Source organism: Lepisma saccharinum, unplaced genomic scaffold (genome assembly GCF_977018435.1).
Source record: "Lepisma saccharinum unplaced genomic scaffold, izLepSacc3.1 HAP1_SCAFFOLD_558, whole genome shotgun sequence".
NCBI classification, from domain to species: domain Eukaryota; kingdom Metazoa; phylum Arthropoda; class Insecta; order Zygentoma; family Lepismatidae; genus Lepisma; species Lepisma saccharinum.
Genome location: NW_028143235.1, coordinates 76,590 through 99,048, shown reverse-complemented (window position 1 = coordinate 99,048; position 22,459 = coordinate 76,590). Strand labels below are relative to the sequence as shown.

Sequence of the window (22,459 nt, the reverse complement as noted above, 5' to 3'; positions counted from 1 at the left end):
TGAAACAAACTATCGATCCAACCCCTTGCATCGATATGTACAGTGGATTGAAAGAAAATTATTAGAAATCGAGAATCGCCCGTGGCTTGTTGTATGTAAACATGAATGATCAGGTCACATGCGGTCTAAAATCAACATGACTCATAGCCTAGAGATAACCCCTAGAGTGATAGCACAAGTTTCTGTTGATTTATCTCGTGCGTAAGTAGTCAGTTGTTTCAGGTTCATTTCCTAAAAGAAGATCGAATATTGTAAGTTGAGATTTTTTAAAAAAAAAATATTAAAATAAATACATGCAATTGTGTATGTATGATATTGGTGGTGACTTGCGTTTCACATTATCTTTTTAGTTTCTTGGTAAAGTTCGCTGCAAAATGTCCAGCAATGGACATTTGTTTACGGGTTGATAATGGTCCACCTATTCAGGCAAATGTTAGGCATGGCAAGAAAAGTGTGCGGTAACAGTTCGGTATATCGGAGACACATTAAAATCGGATATTTTGCGTTTCACATGGTTCGTACTTACCAATTGAGGGTAACAGTTCGTGGTACCATTATAGTATGGGGGAAACACCTATGAATCATATATTTCGGACTTTTTTAAATTGCTAACGTACTATTTTGGGTAACAGTTTCATGCATCGGAGACACATTTAAATCGGATATTTTGTCTTTCTCGTGGTTTGTACTTACCAATTATGTATTGCGGAACATAGTGGAAGGTGCCAATATGCTTTTTGCACGAAAACAAACACTTTTTCTGCTAAAATAAACCATTTTTCTTAATGCTACGGAAAGCACGTCACCGTGCGATATCGCTTGCTTTGCGAATTGTAACGCTTCTTTTGTTTTCAAATATCAATGTTTCCAACTCTATTGTGCATGAAAGTTGTAAAAAACCGGGGATCAAAAACCATGCACGGGTAGCCCCACAAACCATTGACGTTAGCCCCAAAAACCATCCACAGGTAGCCCCACAAACCATTGGCGTTAGCCCCAAAAACCATCCACGGGTAGCCCCACAAACCATTGACGTTAGCCCCAAAAACCATCCACGGGTAGCCCCACGAACCATTCACACGAGGTTACGTTAGGCCTGTTAGGTTAGGTTCCATTAGCACCCATTTCACCCCCAAATTCATCGAAAAACCATTTTCCTTTCTCGACAAAAAACCGCGCGTTTCTCGAAGAAAAAAAAATTGCGTTTCTCGAAAAAAATCGCGCGTTTGGAAACCCTGATTCCACTAGCGAGATCGTGTGACTTCCGACGCTAGAGCCATCTGCAGGTACATCTTGGAAACAACGGCATGATGTTGTCGATTTTCACAAAATGCGCAATATTATTACATGAAAAGTGATTATTTATTGATCTGCTGCATTGTAGGATGAAGTTTTAGGAAGAATATATATCGACGGAGGTTGTAAACCTTGGAGAAACTCATTTCCGTAAGTAGTTTCTTGTGTAAAATTGAAGAAATGTGTCTCCGATGCATGAAACTGTTACCCTATTTTGGAATGCGGAACATTTCCTAAAGTGAAATAATGCATCTCAATGTCTATTTCTTAGATTTACGAGTGCTTACTGTTACTTGTTATTTCGATTCTGTAACACATTATGGCGGGCGATAGCGTCACGTTGTGCGAGTGTTTTGTCGATTTATGCAGTGTTGCAACCTCGTTCACCGGAAAATACCTACTTTCGTGCCCGGATTTGAAATTATGGTAATACGTCACAAACCATTGACGTTAGCCCCACAAACCATTGACGTTAGCCCCAAAAACCATTTACGTTAACCCCAAAAATATGCCCCAAGCATAGTTAAAAAAAAAAATACTCGACACGTCACGTTCTAGTGAAAACACGGTGAGGCTGGAACACTGACTATGGAGTTGTGTCATCTTAACACACGGAACATTGTACTCTCGTGCAGAAAGCAAATGGCGGCAGCAGAAATAGCGTGTCGGACAGAGATTTTTGCAGAAAATGACATGTTTTCACATTAAAATGTGTCAAAACTACATTCACAAACTTCCTCAACGATACAGAAAATGATTTCCGTAAGTACTTTCTCCTGTAAATTTGAAGGAATCCGTTTCCCTCATTCTATAATTTTACCCAGTTCGTTATATCGGAGACACATTACAATCGGATATTTTGTGTTTCTCATGTTTCGTACTTACGAATTGTGTATTGCGGAACATAGTTGAAGGTGCCATTATGCTTTTTACATGAATATAACATGGATTTTTCACATTACGAGTAATTCTTTTGGTTCCTTTCTTCTGTTGCAGAACATAGAATATGGCGTGCACAGCTGTGGATCATCGTGCGTCGTGCTTGTGTTTTGTCTATTGGGTCATTCCATGTCAAGTGGTCTAGTTTCAGAAAAGTGCCACGCTCGACCATCTTGGATTTAGCTTAAATTTTGTATGTAGAGTACCACATGTCTAAAACGAACTTTGGTAAAGTTTTAGATTCTACAGTAGAATACTTATTGAGATATAGCCATTTGTTTGACCCCATACCCTGACCACGTAACGTACGACACTGAGATTTCACCAACTTTGATACCTAATATCTCTCTTTATATTCTTTTAAAATGAGTGAAACTTAGCTAGCTTGTACAACTTTTTGCACTCTATTTTATGGTAATAATAACTATTATTTCTGTGCACGCTGTAGGTAGATAAATTATATCAAAGTCGGCCAAAAAAATGGACTTTTAAAAAAAATTGAAATTTTAAAGTTGCATAGTTCCTTCAATAATTATTTAATAGATGTCAAATTTGATGCATAGCATGTCTACAAGTTGTCCTTTAAAGGTTTATAATTTCATTGTGGTAGCTCTTTCTGTTACTTTACAAAGTTAGTGTAAAGTTGACAATTTGTGTAAAAAGTCAAAAACTGAGGTATTTTAAATTCTATTTTGCAGAAAAGTATCTTCTAGAAACGTTTGAAAACCACTTCCATTGGAAAGAGCATGTCTTAAAGCACCTAGAAAAGTAGATTTGATTGACTAATGCCAGCATCTAGTGCCAAAAAAAGAGGGCCAAAGTTGAAAGTCATTGCCATAGCGACAAATATAATTCAAAATGCAATCATGCTGTTATTTAGATTTCTTGATTTTCTCATATGTGTTGATATTATTAGACAAGTTTTCGTTCATAAACGAGCACATTTAACCTATTATACAGATTTTTAGATTCCCATTAGTATGATATAATTTGCTAATTGATCTAATTCGAAATGGACGTCAGCGAAGCAATTGATTATGATTCTCCTATAACCGAATGCACTGTTGGGCAAAAATTGTCATCAAAATGTCACCATGGTTCATTTTATTCCAACAAAATCGGGCTAATTTCTGTTAGCAGCTTGTCAGCAAATGAAAAATTACTTATTGCTCGACGATCAGAAGTTGAGCTTATGGACAATGAATTGGTCTGTTTGCATCACCAAGGAAAATACCTCCTCAAGTACGAAATGAGCCAAAAATCGTGTTGCAATCCGTTTGGAAAGCAGAACCACATGATCAAAGGTGGCTTGTTAAAGGTCACTTTAGCCATGTCTGAGGAACTGAACAAAGTGACCAAAGTGAATGTAAAGCCAGGTCAGAAAATTTGCATCAAGTGCAAAGCTGAATACGTTTCTAAGACTGAAGTCACAGCAACTTCTTCTTCTGACGAATTTGATTCAAATGCATCCTATAGTCTTGATCAAAGCTTGACTGCTTTAGGCACTTCTCCATTGAAAATTCGTAGGATAAGCAGCCAAAACAAAGCTGGCTATTTGAAACACAAAATTGAACATGCACAAAATGTGATAGCAGAAAAAATCATGTCCGTCTCCGGAATGACAGATGATATTGCACAATCTAGTCGCTCTGCTGAATGCAGTTTGTGTAATGATTACACTGACCTTATCAAAGAAATGAAAGCTAAAATCGAAATATCCAGTAGATCAAGAAAAGTTCAGCTGCTGACTATGGCCCCAAGAAGTTTGTCAATAAAGGAAACTGCAAGGAAGTTTGGCGTTTCTGAACGCATGGTCAAAACAGCCCGGAAAATTAGGGCAGAAAAAGGTATATGTACATTACCTGATGCAAAGGTTGGCAAACCATTGTCAAAGGAAGTTGCTGAAAGAGTCAACCGTTTCTATGAAGATGACGAATTTAGCAGGATGTGTCCTGGCAAAAAAGATTATGTTTCAGTTCGGATTGGTGGTATTAAAGTTCAAAAGCAGAAGCGGTTGATATTGTGCAACCTTAAAGAGCTGTACGTGGCATACCGTAATAAATATGGAGCTGAAATCAGTTTCTCCAAATTTTGCGACCTCAGGCCAAAGTGGTGTGTGACTGTTGGTGCGTCAGGCATGCATTCCATCTGTGTGTGCACCATACATCAGAATGTTAAGCTCATGATGCAAAGTGCTAATATTAAAGATGACTACAAAATGCTAATAGAAAAGGCAGTATGTGATCTGAGTGCCAAGGACTGTATGCTGCACCGTTGTCAAAGCTGCCCAGGTGAAGATGCAGTTATGGTTTACTTAGAAGAAATATTCCATGACTGGGATGCAGAGGAATCGATTGAATTCAAACAGTGGGTTCATACTGACCGTGAAACACTAGAAACCAATGTATTAACAGTGGAAAATTTTATTGAAAAACTCTCAAGCAAGATTTGGAAGCTGACAGGCCATCATTTTGTTGCAAAGCACCAAAGTGATTACTTGAAGTCATTGAAGACTAACTTAAAAGCAACAGAATTGATAGTTCTGATGGACTTTGCCGAGAACTACTCATTTGTAGTGCAAGATGCTGCCCAGGGCTTTCACTGGGAAAATTCACAGGCCACCGTGCATCCATTCGTTGCATATTATGTCGACAATATGGGCAACTTACAAATTGTTAATTGTTGCATGATTTCTGATAAATTGCAACATGATACAGTGTCTGTACATGTGTTTATTCGAAAGTTAATCGAATTTTTGGTGACGCGGACAGAAGTTACCAAAATATACTACTTCAGTGATGGTTCTGCTGCCCAATATAAAAACTACAAGAACTTTGTGAATTTATGCAACCATAAAAATGATTTCAATATCGAGGCTGAATGGAACTTCTTTGGTACAAGCCATGGAAAATCACCCTGTGATGGGGTTGGTGGCACAACTAAACGGCTGGCTGCTCGGGCAAGTCTCCAGAGACCTTCATCTGACCAAATATTGACGCCAAAAGATCTCTTTGACTTTTGTGGTCAAAACATAAGTGGAATTAAATATATTTTTGTCACAAAAGATGAAATTGAAGAGAGCAGAAAGTTTCAAGAAGAACGGTGGCGAGAAAGCAGCACAATAGCTGGTACTAGAGTCGTTTTCACGTTCAGAAGACACAATGGGCTCTTATGGGCAATGCTTTTCTTATGGGAAATACGAGCGCGCTGTTGTGAAATTTCTGGATTTACAAATTTAGCTTAAGTAAAATCGGTACCTGCAGTTTTGCAGGAAATTTTGTAGAGAATACGATGGTGAACACAAAAAACTGGTAACTTGCTTACATAATTTTAGATAAATTAAAAACGCAAATTTTCCGTGAAAACACAATTTTTACATTGTTTTCATTCCTAACGTTGAAACATGCCGTAAAATTGAAGCTTTCATTATGAAAAAAATTGACACTATTTTTTAATTGTCATAGGTGACGGTGGTACTCAGAATTTATCAATACTTGAAAACATATTTGCATTAAAAAATATTCAAATAAAGTATGTGGAGATTTTTTATATTCGTGCAGTAGAAAATGTCGTCGCTGGCCATTTTTTGTTCTGTAATTCCAAGTAAAAACTTCCAGCGACAAAGTTGTGGAGAAAATAATGAAATTATTTTTTATAACCACTCAAAGGTTCCCAGAAATATTACTTCCATGCATTTGGAGTTTCTTTTTAACCCGAACCGCGCGCGAAGTAAGGAGACGTTGTCTGGCCATCTTGAGCCGACTCACCGCAGCATTCCGGCTATCACCACGAAGTTTTCCAATTGTTATTTTATTTCCATTCAGTAAAAATATGAACTTCATGCAGTTTGTTATAATAGAATTGAAATTACTTAAATTTAATAATTGACAATTATTTCCAATGCTGCTGTTGTGAGCAACATTAGTGCTGTCGCAAATACACGTTGTTTTCGTTTACATTACTGTCGACATTAATGCTGAAATGAAGATCACCTTTCAGTTTCCAACGTACACATAAATTCATAGACACCATATTAACCTTTGAAAGGCTTTCCAACACGTGACAAAATATGGGGCTTCAAGATAGAAATATCACATGCCTTGCTTGAGTCATTCGCGTCTTGTCAGTTCACGTGGGCCATAACTCATTTGTTTGTTTGGGTTGCAACTTGAATCTAACCCATGCTTACTTGAGTGAGAGATCTGCTTTGGTCTGTTTAGACTTTTTCCCTCTCCCGAAAAAGTGTTTTCAGTTGTGTGAGCTCTCAGTGATTTTTACTTTTTTAAGTGATTTCTGAAATGTCATATTCGTGCATTACACTCGCGTGTGTAGTGATCGCAATGGATCATAGTAAAAAGGGTAACTGTAACGTTCACAGTATAATATTAATATTAATAATTACATATAATTATCATTATATATACAAAATATGTAACACCTTCATTCTGAAGGAAGGTCATCATTTCCCGGCGACATGAGCTAGCGCTGTATTGGCAACACTGTGCGGTTTCTCCATAAGCGCCGTTGTCTCTTCTGAACGTGAAAACGACTCTAGAGAGCATCACCAATTCATACCAGTTGGCTTAAACTCGATTAGTGTCAGCAAAGTTTCCAATGACACGATAAATTTTGTTGCCAGAATTTCTGATACCACTATTTTGCACTTGAAATTGGCTGAGCTGTCCCCTGGTTGTTACGTTGCCTGTATTTATGACAACAAATGGTGGACTGGCAATGTTGTTGAGGTTTCAATTGAAGAAAATGATGCATTGGTAAATTTCATGCATCCGCCAGGTCCTGCTCATTCGTTTTATTGGCCAGAAAGGCAGGGTATATGTTGGATTCCAGAGCAACATCTCATTTGCATGCTCCCTGCTCCTTCAGTCACATCGTCAGGCCGACAATATCAATTTCCAGAAAATGTGCTGAAGGAAGTGGCTTATAAATGTAACAGAATGTGAAGATTGCTATCAATTGAAATCAAGCTGTGGACATCGGCTTAGGAACCATATAAGATACCCACTTTAGGCTTGAGAACCTAGGATAAGCTGCTCAATCATTGGCTTGGGATCCAGGCAGACACCCACTTGAGGCTTTGGAACCTCGATTAAGAAACCAAATCAAAGGCTTGGGAACCTTGACTAAGAAACCCACCCGTGGCTGGTATTGCACGGCTATCGGGCATGGCCCCTACGGCGATGGGGCTGCCAGTTCATGTTCATGAACTGGTAGTGACAATGTCACCATGGACCAACGCAATATAATACTCATAATTTCTCTATAAAAAGCATTAAGAGAAGTCTTAACCTATAAAAGGGCAGAATTTGAATATTAAAATGAAAGCTGTAATAAGGAAATGCTTCTCACTTTGGCCCATTTTTTAGGGCATTGTATGCTGGCGTTAGTCAATTAAATCTACTTTTCTAGAAGGTTTAAGACATGCTCTTCCCGATGAAAGTGGTTTAAAAACGTTTCTAGAAGATACTTTTTTGGAATATGGGATTGAAAATACCCTATTTTTAGCCATTTTACAAAAATTGTCAACTTTACACTAACTTTGTAAAGTAACAGAAAGAGCTACTGTCATGAAATTACAAACTTTCAAAGAACAACTTGTAGAGCCACTATGTATCAAATTGGGCATCTATTAAATAAATATTTAAGGAGCTATGTAACTTTAAACTTTCAGTTTTTTTGAAAGGTCAATTTTTTTGACTAACTTTGACATAATTTATCTTGCTACAGCATGCACAGAAATAATAGTTATTTTTACCATGAAATAGAGTGCAAAAAGTTGTACAGGCTAGCTAAGTTTCATTTGTTATAAAAGAAAATTAATAGAGATATTAGGTCTCAAAGTTGGTGAAATCTCAGTACCGTACGTTATGTGGTCAGGGTATGGGGTCAAACAATTGGCTTTATCTCAATAAGTATGCCACTGGAAAATCTAAAACTTGGCCAAACTTCGTTTGAGACATTTGGTACTCAACATACAAAATTTCAGCCAAATCCGAGATGGTCGAGCGTGGAGCCCTAGACCACTTGACATGGAATGACCCTATTTGGAGTGGGTATGCAGTGTTTAAACCTTCTTAACTGAAAAATACCTACTTTCGTGTTCATTATGTCATCACAAACCATTGACGGATAGCCCCAAAAATCATTCACGATAGCCCCAAGAACCATTGATGGATAGCCCCAAAAAACATTCACGATAGCCCCATGAACCATTTACAGATAGCCCCAAAAACCATTCACAATAGACCCATGAACCATTTACAGATAGCCCCAAAAAGCATTCAATATAGCCCCACGGACCATTTCCGGCAAGGTTAGGTAAGCATAGTTAAAAAAAGAAAAGAAATTCTCGTAAAAAAAGGCACGTTTGGAAACACTGGCGAGACTGCGTGACTTTCGACACTCGCACCATCTGCTGGTACATAATGGAAACAACAGCATAATGTTGTCGCTTTGCACAAAATGCAAATTTATTATATCAAAAGTGCTTATTTCTTGTTGTGCAGCCTTCTACGGTGAGAAAATACCTCCACGAACTTTCAAAATGTTACAGAAACTCATTTCCATAAGTAGTTTCTTCTGTAAAAATGAAGAAATGTGTCTCTGATATACCAAACTTGTACCAAGTGGCCAAATATTAAACCGTACCACCGGTTAATTTTATTGATATTTTATCGATGTTAGCCCCTCTCTGGAACTGTCTAGTAATAGTCTTAAGATTTATTATTGTGGTATAGTGCAAAGTGACAAATTATGCATAATTAAATGTTCCAATCGCTCCTAGTTTCTGGTTCCATTCGGGGTGGGTGTTTCAAAATTTCCATTACTTAACATTGTGAGGACAACTTGAAGTTTTATTCATTTTGTAATTTTTTTAATTGACCTGTCTTGCTTTTTGTATGAGAGTGGTTTTTACGATTAAATCTAATTCCATAAAAATGATGTGATTTTTCCAAAGAGGCTTTCTACTTGGAATATACTAAATAATTTATTTTGCAGGTAGTAGAGCTGTGACGATTTCCAGCAGATGAGAAGGGAAACATTTTGTAGTAATCTTTGCTCTGTTATTTATACCAATTTCGGAAATGGACAGATTGCTGGATCCTGATGACTCCGTTATTAACACAGCAACAGAACTTTGGTTCACCACAGTTGATGGTAACAGCATGGAAGTCAGAAATGATGGTAAATAATATCTTTGAGTATTTTCATACTGGAAAACAAGCTGTCACAAGACTAAGGTTTATTTTTTAAAAATGGTTCAAATGATACTCTTCAATTGGGTGCTGGCATCATCAGTGGCGGATCCAGAAGTTACAGTTGGGAGGGGCGAATTTCGGTCGGATACCTCACCTCACCAAAAATCAATTCTAACCTCACTTGTTTTTAAGTCTGCTTTATGAACAGATGGCTAATCGGGACTGAGTCTCGCCTAGAATAAATGCTAACCTACAGTTCCACCACAGACAAAGGTAATAGGGTTCCACTGTTTTATACAAACAATATACCAAGCTGACTTCCAAAGGTTAGAGTAGTGGTTTGCAAAAATAGGGATCCAGACAAAATAGGTTGTTGTTATTGAATGTCGTTATCATAATTATCTCCATTGTTACGGTAAAAAGACCAAGAGGTTTGGGTTCAATCCCCTTTTGAGGCATATTGCAAGTGATTCGGATCCAAATTTAAACTGTAGGTCCAGTTACAATTAGCCTATCATGAGCATAAAGTGGACTTAAATCAAGCTTTTAAAAATATTCTTAAACTTCATGATAAAATACAAAACATTTGAGTCTTCAGTAATATTGGACATAAAAAAAAAGGAAAAAAAAAGCTGTTGTGAGGGGCGGTCGCCCCTATCGCCCTCCCTGTGGATCTGCACCTGGTCATAATTGTGCAAATTAGTTATGATCTAGATCAGTGGTTCTCAACCTTTCTAAGACCATGCCCAGTAAATTCTCTTTGTAAAAGTCAATGCATCATAACAACAACTTAATCCTTACTTTCTAATTTTGTAACTACAGTAGGCACCCTCTAGTTCGGCCACCTCGGGATTGAACCATAGGCTGAACGAACCGAAGTAATGCAAAAAAGACCAATAAATCCTATAAATGGTACGGCCATACATTAAAATTAGTTATATAGTAGTTTAAACCATGTTTTAAGTGTATTTTACTGTACAAAAAAGAAACTACATCTGGCCTGCTTAGTATTGTCAACAACATGTACAATGCCTACTGTATATACATTAATTAATAAGGAATTGAAATTAAATAAAATACTCTATAATCATGAAGAGTGATGGTATGATTATGTTGAGAAACATAAAATTGTTTAAATTAGTTGTCAACCACTCAATCTAATGAACCTCTTGCAGCCCGATATAATTGAATCCAGGGTCTGGTATCAGGCCACGGCCAAGGGGTTGAGATACACTGATCTGGATGGTTCCTAATAGTCTGTCCTGTAAATTACATTTAAAAAGATCTTCCATGATTCATATATCAAATTTTCTATCTAATTTTCCTACTTTCCTATACTGATGGTGATGTATGACTATTAGATGAAACAAATGAAAGAACAAACACTCATATCCTGGCCAGGACCTGAAGCCGGAAACTTCAGTTAGGTTGTAAGTTGAACACTCAAACATACTTGACTAACCATGATGACTATGTTCCCTGATGAACTGTGGAAGAAAATCCTGTTTGCTAAACTACTACAGCCTTCACTAAAGGCACGGTCATGAAAATAGGTGGCTGGGTAGAATTGCACTGGTGCCACATATGTGAAAAGCAAAGCAAGAGCTGGACAAAAGTTGTTGGTTCCCGTGCACTGTGTGGCAATGTCAACCGGGCTGGGTTGCCTAGTTGGAGCATCAGACTGACCCAAAGCACTTCGAAGTCCTATTTGATACAGAACTGGTGATCGTGTGTATTGAAAGTTTGTTACAGGCCCCAGTCTCATATCTACAACAAGATCTTTCATTCTCTTAAACCTCTGAACACACAAGGTTGTGCTCCGACGTTTCAACAGCGCAAACTTCTGCCACCTGCCTAATTTCATGGCCGTGCATTTAAGTAATTGAAGTTGCCAGCCAGAGATGGAGTAGGAAGGATTGACAGGGCACTGTCTTTTACCATTTTAACCCAACTTACCTTCCCATGTTTTAAACTTTGACTATTCTTGTCTCACCTCCTGAGGAAACCACATGGTATGGCAGAAGCTAGAGTGAAACTGCCACAACTGGACTTCAATTACGTATTGTAAGTTACATCCTTATTACGTGGAACCTCACTCACTTTCCAACTAAAAAGCACACTTTTGCCAAGCCTTGTTCCTCTATCATGCAACTTTACTTGCCAATCAGTTTGAGGAGAAAAGGGGCAAGTTGTAGAACTGCTTTTAATCGTTAGCAGGCAGGTGGTCTAAACTACTCAGGCCAGCTGTTCACTACAGCAAATAAGTTTCAGTTGACAACATTCAGCTACAGTAAATACTTTTTTCTTCTGTGAATTGATTTGTGCAGCACTGCACATTTAAAAGCATGTGCTTGAAAACTGCCTGTCCAAAGAGACTCATCCCCCTTAAGGGTTAAGTGTCATGTTAAATGCATGCTTGGCTTCCACTGGATAGGAATGTTGTAGAGTATCCTAATGTATACATCAGTTTAGTTCTGTTTATTATTTTAATGTGCGTGTGCAATTGTGTACATGATACGCAGTGATGACAATATAGTACCATTTACTTTTCAGATGGCTGTACTTGGGTTGCTGCTGTCTTCCTAATCATCAATGCAGCTCTTGGTGCAGGTCTTCTAAATTTTCCTCAGGCCTTTGATCAGGCAGGGGGTGTAGTAACTGCAGTTACTGTCCAAGCTGTAAGTTTTTTTTATATGCAGTTAAATTCTGGGTTTGTAAAGTTTTAATCAGTATTGTTAATTTATCTTTGTAATATTTTGGTTCAATGATTCACTCAAGAACAGCAGGAAAAACAGTATGAATCAAACTCTGCTCAAATATTAATATTATGATCAAAACCTTGTTTCTTTTGCTTCTCAGGTGTTACTGGTATTCATAATTTCTGCATTAATCATTTTGGCTCACAGTTCAATACAAAGTGGAGGAAAAACGTTGCAGGATGTTTTGGAAACATGCTGTGGAAGATTTGGACTCATTGCCTGTTCTCTCTGTGTTGCATTGTACTGTTTCGGTACATGCATCACATTTCTGATTATCATCGGTGATCAGTTTGACAGAGGTTAGTACTTACACCAACACATTAGGGGCGTAAAAAGAAAAGCTATCCTTGTGCATTACACCATGCTTTGAATCTACATGGGGGAGTTAGGGTCCACACATTCTCGATCTCAGCCATAGTGGAAATTATCTGATCAGCACCATGCTTCACCTACCTTTAACTCCCTAGGTAGCCATTAGAGGCTTGTCAAGCCCCAGAGCCATTCTATGCAGACCTGACCTGATCACTCACACTGCGAATCAAAGGCAGGTCCTCTGTTTGACACTTAAGATGCTCTACTGACTAAACTACTGTGGCTCATTAGGGATGTGTGGACAGGATAATTTTAAATTTTTGGTTGGGGATGTAACCCAGACAAACTTAGGAATTTTTTGGGACCAAAAATGTTCACAAACTGGATCTAATTCACTCAGAAGCTGGTTTTAAAATCCAGATTTTAAGATGCATTTCTTAAGTCAAGATGAATAAATAATTATCAAGACATTTATTTATAGAGGTTTTTTTTTTTTTTTAAATTGTCATGTATTGAATTTAAAGTATCTTACTTCTTTCCTTTCAGTACTGGCCTCATTGTATGGATCCGACTTTTGTCACTACTGGTATATGAACCGCATATTCACAGTTGCGATCAGCTCTATTATTGTCATACTGCCTCTTTGTTATTCAAAAAAGATTGACTTCTTAAAGTATGCAAGGTGAGTCAAGATAGAGCTAAGCTGATACTGATATATTGATAAAAATGGCAACTGATGGTATTGGTTCAAATTAATTACCAATACCAGCCAATGGAGGTTCCCTGAATTCAAGCATCCTGTGAAGTATACAATATGTTGTAACATTGAGTTGTTATATGATAAATTGTGCATCAATAGTAGATTTATTTAAACATCGGAATTATTGCAATTTTGTGATTTGATCTCAAGAGATAGTGTGGAATGAAATTCATAATTTACATGGTAAAGTTGCTATTTAATTCTTGTTCTGAAAGTTGAAATTTAATTTACACTTTTATATTCGCTAAAATGTCCACGTACCACATTTACCAGTAAAAGCTCAAAGCTTGAGAAATTAAAACAAAATTCAAGTAACAGGACATGTGAAACATATACATGGCTATTTTTATTATTTCTGATGTTCGACAGAAGAGAATGACTTAAAATGAGACTCTTGTTTACAAAAAGTGTTATTTATATTAACCAGATCGTAAAATGGTAAATTACAGTTTTGAATGTTGGTAATGTTGCAAATTTCCAAATGTATAGTGTGGAGTTGCATCATAGAAATTTCTACAGAGAACTATTGGATGGTAAGATGCCAACGTTTCATATACAAGGTGTACATAAAATCTTGTTACCATTTTAACAACTCACAGAACAGGTTGAGCTCAATGTGTTCTCTGTCATACCAAGTTTGATTGATTGATTGTTGTTTTAAGTCCACTTTGAGCACAGAAAGGCTAATCGGGACTGTACCTACAGTTTAAAGGGATCTGAACCACTGTGCAATGTGCCTCCACCGGATCGAACACTGGGAGGCAATCACCTTACCACCATGCCATCGGGGAGGCCCTAAGGCATACGAAGTCCAGTGACCTAACTGGCACATACTGAGACAGTACTGCTCTATCTTGTACATTGCAGCATGACATTTTATTAAAATGGTATTCGAACTTTGTATACACACTGTATCTTCAGTTTGATTTTTTAAGGTAGCTTCTTATTGTGTTGCACTTTTATTTTTATATTGCTTTTGCCTTTTTAGACTAGTCATGGTGGCCATGATGATTAGATGTAGGGACACTCCCAAAGAAACAACCATACCTTGGACAGAATTTTCAGTGGCAAGATCATGAGTTGATTGCTCAGTTACATTTACCGATACCAATAACCGATATCCTACAGATCTGATATAAAATTAGAAATGGTCCTTTAAGAACCTGAAAGGTTCATTAACCTCCTTAATAAATGTGTGTTTCAAGGTGACTGCAGTGAAAAAGAAATTGCATATTTAGGCATTTACTTTTTTAGAAATTAGGGCATGGAGATTATCCATAAAAATTACAACAAAATGGAAGAATTTTGCAGTACATTATCAGATATTTATCGATATATCGGATCAGTAAAATAATCGGTAATTCTACCGATAAATTGATATGCCTATATCAGCCGATACCGATAGAGTACCGATTAATCGGTCCCATCCCTAAATTACAGTGAAACCCCGATTTTATGTTCCCGGATTTCACATTTTCCACATTATACATTCAATTTTCATGGTCCCAACAGAGCGAAGTGCTATAAAGTTATCCTGAACTTTACATTTTCCAGTATTTTAAGTTTTTTGAGCTGGGTCCCCTGAAATAGGTAAAATCGAGGTTTTACTGTATTAGGCATATTTTTTTTCAGTCATTTTTATTTTGCGCTTTGCTTGAATATTTTCAGTTCTCTTGGTGTGGCAGCTGTTATTTATGTTGTTATTCTCATTCAGTACAAATATTACAAAGGAAACTTTACACCGGGACCAATTAAAACTAAACCGGATAGCTGGACTGACGTTTTCTTTGTTGTACCTGTGATATGTTTTGGCTATCAGGTAATATTGATGTAACTGTCCTTTTTTGTTTAGAATGTATCATCTATAGTATTTTCCATATTTTTATTTTATTCTTTGTATTTATTTATTTGTGGTTTCATGTAGGGCATTACGTTTTGCTCCTACTTAAATGTGATTTTACAATTTGTAATATTCAACATTTTGAAAAGCAAAACCATACGAGATCAATCCTATTCATTTTGGCAGAACTTTCCCTGACGTTTGCAGGTTTTTAAGGCACATGTAAAATACATTTCCAGATAATTTTGTGGTGGTTTAACATAAGGTTGATACCAGTTTTAACCAATACTGCTCACCTATACTGATGTTTCAAAACTGTAATTAAAATTTGTTCAAAATATTGATTAATTAATAATATGTAAGCATTCCACTGCATTTATATATAAATTTACCAGCATTTTACTTAAAATAGTCAAGTATTACATAAGAATATTAAAACAGCAGTTAATTCATCACAAAACCTATTTTACCATGGTACTGGCCAAGTTTTAAGCATTAACTTGCACTTTCTATTCAAGACAATGAAGTTTATTCAACATTGTTCAAAGTAAATCAACATATAATAAAAATTAATACACATTTTTATATGCAATATCTCCCATCAACAGACTGATTCATGAAAAAATCGGAATTTATTTTCAATCCCAGATCCTGGCAAGTACAGCCATGGACACTTATGGGTTGTAACAACCCCCATTGACTTTCAGTGGGATTCATTACAACCCAATAGTGTCAGTGACTGTACGAAATACACTTGATTTTCCCAGACTATTCCAGGATTTGGATAAAAAAAAGGTAAAGTGTTCCCCTGTGCTTAGCACCACGCCATGAAGGCGTATAGGGGGTGTGGGGGTAACGCCCCACACTTTCTTGATCCGGTCGTGAGTGGGGGTGATGTGATCAGCATCACGCCCCTGACCGCCTTTACCCCCCAGGGTTTCCCCCAGGTACCCATGTTATTCGACGCTGGGTGGGCGCCGGGGCCACTTCCATCGTTAGAAAAGTTCCCGGATTTGAACCGGCCGGGGATCGAACCAGGATTTGGATATATTTTCAAAATTTCCAGACTTTTCTGGGATTTCCAGAGCAGTGGGAACGCTAAGAGAGATTTGAAAAATTACAACAATTACTGCTTGCAACAATCAAAAAACTCAAGAGAAAAATCAAGGTATATCTGTCTTAAAAGGTACACATTAACAATCAGCTCTTGTTCTTTATATTTTCCAGTGCCATGTTAGTGTTATCCCCATTTACTCGTGCCTTAAAGAGAGGACCACGAAGAACTGCACATTGTCTGTTTGCTGTGCGATTGTGGTCTGTGTATTTACATACACAGTTGCAGCTACTTATGGCTACCTTACATTTGGTTCAAATGTAGAAAGTGATATTTTAGAATCATACAATGGATCTGACCCTGTTGTACTTATTGGAATAGTTGCGATCGCTGTCAAGACTTTCACAACATACCCTATTTTACTCTTCTGTGGCAGGTATGTTATTTGTACAGTGTAATAAACTTCTAATTATATAAATACATACACAGAAATGGCAATTTAATTTAAAATTTGACATTAAAATGTCATGGAAATGTTTGTGTTATTAGTGGAAGAAATGTATGAATTTATTTAAGCATTTGTATTGATGTTCTTAGCATTGGCCAATCAGTGATGATGAAGATGAGCAAGGGGTAGACAAAACTAAAAATAATTCAAGCGCTAGCTTTTTATTATTATTATTATTATTATTATTAAATGCAGGCTAAGAAAGTCATAAGTCTAACTAAAGTAAGCTATGAAATGTGATCTTAAAACATTTAGATTACGTGCGTGACTACTAAAATGATTTCAGTGAAACTTACTTCTAAATATTCGATTAATTTCGGTAGCCTCTACCATCATCGACTTGGGAAACTCGATGATTCACTTTTGGTTGAATTCCGGTTTCTCTTATTTCCACGCTTACCGCTAAGGGTGCTGGTGTAACCATTTTGTCTGCTGCGTGTGTGGTGTAACCATTTTGTCTGCTGCCTGTGATAGGTTTGAGTTAAGGTTGAGCCATAATTGCGTGCGTCTCTTATGCACTTTCTGCACGAGCTCAATATCGACAGTGGTCAGGACATCAGGTTTGGCTCCCGCTTTTTCAACAACTCCAACCATATGACACGCAGCAGACGAAATGGTTACACCAGCATTCCTAGCGGTAAGCGAGGAAACAACAGGAACCGAAAGTCAACCCAACAGTGACAGAGGCCACCGAAATTAATCGAATTTACAAGTAAGTTTCGCAGAAATCATTGTAGTACTCACGTACGTATTCTAATTATCTACTGCATTTTTTATTCCCTTTAACATGAATTAAAACTTTTAATTTATTAATTAATACAAGATTTGATTAAAAGTAATTAATTCTTTGATGGTAGTGGCTTTCCTAAAGAAAAGACTACCTGTAAGAACGTGAATAACTATGCAATACATTCTAATATATGAGTCTTTACTACATGGCTGCAGATTTTAAAATTTAGCTAGCAACAGTGCAAACCTTTATTATTGCATGTTTATTATTCTGATTTAATGATACACGTGGTACAGAAATCACACAAATATTAAAAAAAAACACGTACTGTACTCATTACTTAAAACAAAAGTAATGGCAGTTTCCGTAATCGAACTTGAAATATTAAAAAAAAGAAAATTGGAACTGGATTTAAGAATTCAGTTGGTAAGTGAACATTTTCAACCACCATGTCAAGTGGGCACCCTGTATATTTCTACCCGTGAGAATGAGTGATTTAGATGAAGCTGCTGAAGAGAGATTAACAGAGAATGCTCATACCCATGCTGGTACTTGAACCAAGGAACTTCAGTGGCACATTTATTTATGATTTTCAAAATATTTTGAATGTTAATATTACAATGTTTTTTTCTGATACCAATAAAACCACCAATGGAAATTTACTACTGTGTGTAACAACAATAATATATTAGTTTTCCTTTAGTTAATGTGCTTGTAAAAGCTGATACTTGGTGTTCCAATATCTTGAAGATTTTGTAAAAAGCCGCTTGGTACTTTTGCAGTCTAAATATTCTGGAAATTACACAAAATTTAAATTTACATTTATTTTGCACCAGTATGGTGCGAAGAAAACAGTTGGGCATTTTTAAGCAAACCACTGATATTCGTCGTTACTGTGTAAAGCTTAAACATGTGTGTTCATATTGAGAGAACTAGGAGTGTGTGGGTTGGAATGGAACATGTTCAGGATTTCTTGACATGGTGTATAGTGCAAAAAACCTCTGAAAATTACATAATATGAGCGGCAGTCAAATGAAACCTGAACACCTGCCAAAAAGTGACAATGGGGTTTGTTTTATTCAAAAGTAATTGCCACAAGTGTTAAGACATTTATTCCACTGGGAGACGAGACGATCAATTCCAGTCTTGTAGAAAGAGGTAGGTCGCTGACGGATCCACAACCTCACCCACTGTTGCACTCCTCGTCCGAATGAAACCGACGTCCACGAATGTCTTTCTTCAGGTCACCAAAAATGTGGAAGTCACAAGGGGAAATATCGGGGCTGTACGGAGGATGTTCAAGCGTTTCCCAGCCAAATGTCTGAAGCTTATCCCTCACCAGATCGGGCGCGGATCGTCTTGCAGTGATGTGCGTCCTTTGCGGAATCTCTTCTGCCACTCGTGCACACTTGTCAGGGACATGCAGTGTTCGCTATACACTGCAGACATGCGACGATGAATTTCGAGTGTTCCAGCACCCTCAGCCACCAAGAAACGAACCACACCTCTCTGCTCTTCTTTGCTTGTCTCCATTTCCAATGCTGGACGAACACACTTTTCACTACGCTCACCTCCTGAGCAATGACGAAGCAACTGTGTGGACCTGTGCGTTTGCACTATGCATTTCTCCTACTCTACAGATGGCAGTATCGATATGTAACAACAGTGTTGCCAACTTTTGCGAGGAGTAGGTGTTCGGTTTTCATTTGACTGCCCCTCATAATACAAGATCATTTAAAAATTCCTTATTTAGTTGGCATCCTGAAATGTAGAAATTATTACTTCGAGCTGGAATGGGGACAGGAAATTTTTCCCAGACCAGCAACTTCCAGTTGGAATGAATTGATTTATTTTACTTCGTGTTTTGGCTAATTGTGAACATGAGATTATGAGATGAAGGGGCAATCACAAACATATGAACATGAGAATGAAAGGTGATGAGATGAAGTAGATGAAGGGACAATCGGAAACGCACATGGATGGCACAACACAAGTACCTGGCAATGGGTCCAGACACCAGAGCCTTGTTAGTCTGCAAAATAGCCGAAAATAGTATCAGCTCACAACCCTATATTGTAAGACATTTTAAAATCAATATAATCATAACAGTGGCATGCAAAATTTTGAAAAAAAATAATGTTCAATGTTGTTCAGAAAAAACTGAGGCCAAAATCAAATTGTACATTTTTTTTGTTTAGTCTATACAGTAGCAAGACTAAGTTCGAAAAATTTGATGAGTTTGTTTATTTCTCAAATTTCACAATGGATAAAGGTTTTAAACTTTTCTTTAGGGAGGCTGTTAAGAATTTATGGAATGAAATTTGTTGCTGTGGATCAGAACAAGGATCAGAAACAAGCACTAAGGCAAGAGTCGTAATTGCAACTGCATGGTTTGCGTTGACACTCCTACTGGCTGTTTTCATTCCAAATATTGGAGATGTAATTGATGTGTTAGGAAGTCTAGCAGCAGTCTTCATTTTTGTGTTTCCAGGTATGAGTACAACAATTAAAACTGTGTTCTTTACATTTTTATGGGTTTGAGTCTTTTAAAATGTATTAAATTCATTCATGAGCGTTGACAGTGTGTTAAGTAGACAACATACATGATTCCATAGCTTGATTTCCCCCCATTATAAACAATTTTCAGTATTCACCTTTATGTTTCAACAACTTACACATGAAAAGGAAAGTTATGTATTGTGGAAAATTCTCACCTATTGAATCAATAACACTAACACTAAAATTGAGTTAAATTCACAATATGTAGCAAAATTGGCATTTCTTCATTGAATTAGTTGTCACAACAATATATGTAATTACAGTACCCTAAGCATTCCAGTATTTGTGTAATTGAGAAAAAATTACATTACGCTTTTTACATAAACACACAATAATATGAGAGGTGGTCAAGTCAAACTGGAACTTTCAGAATACACATTTGTATGTATCAAAAAGGCTTATTTCTCAATGTATGCCCTTTCTATAGTGGGAATGAGTCTTGGAAGGTTTAAAATAGTTGAAATGGATTAAGAACTGCAAAGAAAATATGTTCTGATTACATTGCTGAACTTATCTACCCTAATTCAAAAATTCTGAAGACAAAACATGGTACATGTGATTTTATCTTGTTTTTAATATGTTGACCACATGGGGCATAAAATCAGTGGCGTGCCTAAGGGGAGCTTGGTGGTAGTCAACCTACCCCCCCCCCCCTTTTTGGCCCAGTATTTCTAAAAAAAGGTCAAAGGCAAAAAAAAAAAAAAAAAAAAGGATGGGAAAATTATGGCTGACTACTAAAAGAAATAATCCAAAATTCTAGGTACGCCACTGCATGAAATACCACCTTTTTAATAACCTAATACAGTAATACCCAATAATTTGTGCTAGAGTAAATTTTAGCCACGTTTTTGCTATGAATTTAACCATACCTAAAGTGTTCCTTCTAGAATTTAATTATCTGTTTCTTTGTTAGGTATATGTTTGATGCAGTCAACATTACAGAAGGACCCAAGCATTTTGTTAAACAAAGATAAAGTTGTGATTATCTTGGCTGCTATATTTATTATTCTTGGAATATTTTTATTTGGAGTTGTCTTCGTGCAAGCAGTACAACCAAATACAAGTGCAGTTGCTCCTATAAAACTGTGTATATGAAGTGATTGTATATAGAAAGTGTATTGTAAAGTACGATGGAAATCGCATTTTAATTTAATAATTTAGCATATGTGACTGAAGTTACACTCCTCGTTGATATTCATACAAAGAATAATTTCTTTAAATACTCTTTGTTTGCTCACTGATATTTCATATACCAGAAATAAATGTATATTTTTATTTTGTTATCTGTGATATTTGCCTTCCAATATTGTATTATATCTCATTGAAGTGGTGTCTTGTGAGGATTGTTTCAAAACTTATAATGAATACAATTATTGGTTGATTTTTATAATTGCATTTCTTATTTATCCTTTTAAATTACAAATTAAGAGAGCCAATACTGATGTCCTAGAAATTATGCACAATTTACATTTATTTTGAACCATGATTTTGTGCGAAAATAGATTTTGTTAAAATTGGATAATGTTAAAGTATGGGTATTAGAATATTGGTCAGCTCAGTAATACAAATTAATTTTTGTTTTGCGTATTGCACTGGGAAACAACTTATCCACAGGAAAAACTGAACAAATGCTTGATGCTATGTACAGCTATCAGAATAAACAAGTTTTAGTGGCTAAGATAACACTGTCTATTCTTGCTTGTAGAATGAGGAAGGGGGATAAAACGTGAGAGTTGGCAACAACCTAATCACCAAGAACACTGGAAAGACAACTACAGCTTTTAACTAACAGCCACACTGGCATATACAGGGGGAAGGGGGATGAGGAGCTGGAGTCCCTCCTGAAATAAAAAAAAAAATAATAATAATCAAAGCAGGGGGGAGGAGGGGGAGCCAAAGTGGTCAATGGGTCAATGCAAATCCCTTATTTTTAAAAGGGTTACAATATTAATTATAAAATATTTTATAGTGTGTAATGCCCACCCCGTAGAACAAAGCTAAGTAATATGCACCTTGAGAATTCCAGCCTCCTCTAAAAAAAAAATTGCAGGTGATACAAGACAATATAAATACTCAGGGAAAGGGTAGAAATAGTTCTCTGAATGTTAGTGACAATGGTTATACATTAGCATGCAATGTTAATTGGATGTTATCCATTGTCTAGTGCTTTAAACTATACTTATTCTAACACTATGTTTCAACAGGGCAGTAATAACGCTTCACTCATCTTCAGGTAAACAAACCACCAGCAAAATAAATTTGTTCGTCTGAAGAAGAAATTTGTGCAGAAATGAATAATTACTTTTTAGATTCTGCTTGACACTTCAATTGTATTATTACTAGGGTTGAGTTGGTACTAGAGGTATCAGTAACAGTTTCCACTTGAAGGGCTCGGGTGTAAAACATGGTAAGTGACATTTTGGTAATTTTTGAGTTACAAAGTAAAATGTGCCATCCCTCAATTTTCGAGTGAAATTGCCAAGAC

At 36.7% G+C, this 22,459-nt stretch overlaps 1 protein-coding gene across 2 annotated transcripts; it reads left to right on the top strand.

The window, feature by feature from the left end:
* Window positions 1-69: 69 nt before the first annotated feature.
* On the top strand, window positions 70-21,334 carry LOC145983027 (sodium-coupled neutral amino acid transporter 7-like). 2 transcript variants are annotated; one of them, XM_083116311.1, is made up of 9 exons: window positions 70-201; window positions 9,253-9,438; window positions 12,006-12,130; window positions 12,312-12,510; window positions 13,070-13,205; window positions 14,952-15,102; window positions 16,351-16,613; window positions 19,707-19,906; window positions 20,888-21,334. In XM_083116311.1, exons 2-9 carry the CDS (start codon window positions 9,339-9,341, stop codon window positions 21,067-21,069), a joined length of 1,356 nt encoding a protein of 451 aa, XP_082972437.1. In that variant the 5' UTR covers window positions 70-201; window positions 9,253-9,338; the 3' UTR covers window positions 21,070-21,334. The 2 variants fall into 2 exon arrangements, with proteins under 2 accessions (XP_082972437.1, XP_082972438.1); XM_083116312.1 differs by having other exon boundaries at window positions 90-251.
* Window positions 21,335-22,459: the final 1,125 nt, after the last annotated feature.

Bases quoted from the DNA above. Each gene is read 5' to 3' on its own strand.
- LOC145983027 (XM_083116311.1), top strand. From the start codon at position 9,339: ATGGACAGATTGCTGGATCCTGATGACTCCGTTATTAACACAGCAACA. The intron at 13,206-14,951 runs GTGAGTCAAGAT...GAATATTTTCAG, and splicing joins GACTTCTTAAAGTATGCAAG to TTCTCTTGGTGTGGCAGCTG. The intron at 19,907-20,887 runs GTATGAGTACAA...TTTCTTTGTTAG, and splicing joins CTTCATTTTTGTGTTTCCAG to GTATATGTTTGATGCAGTCA.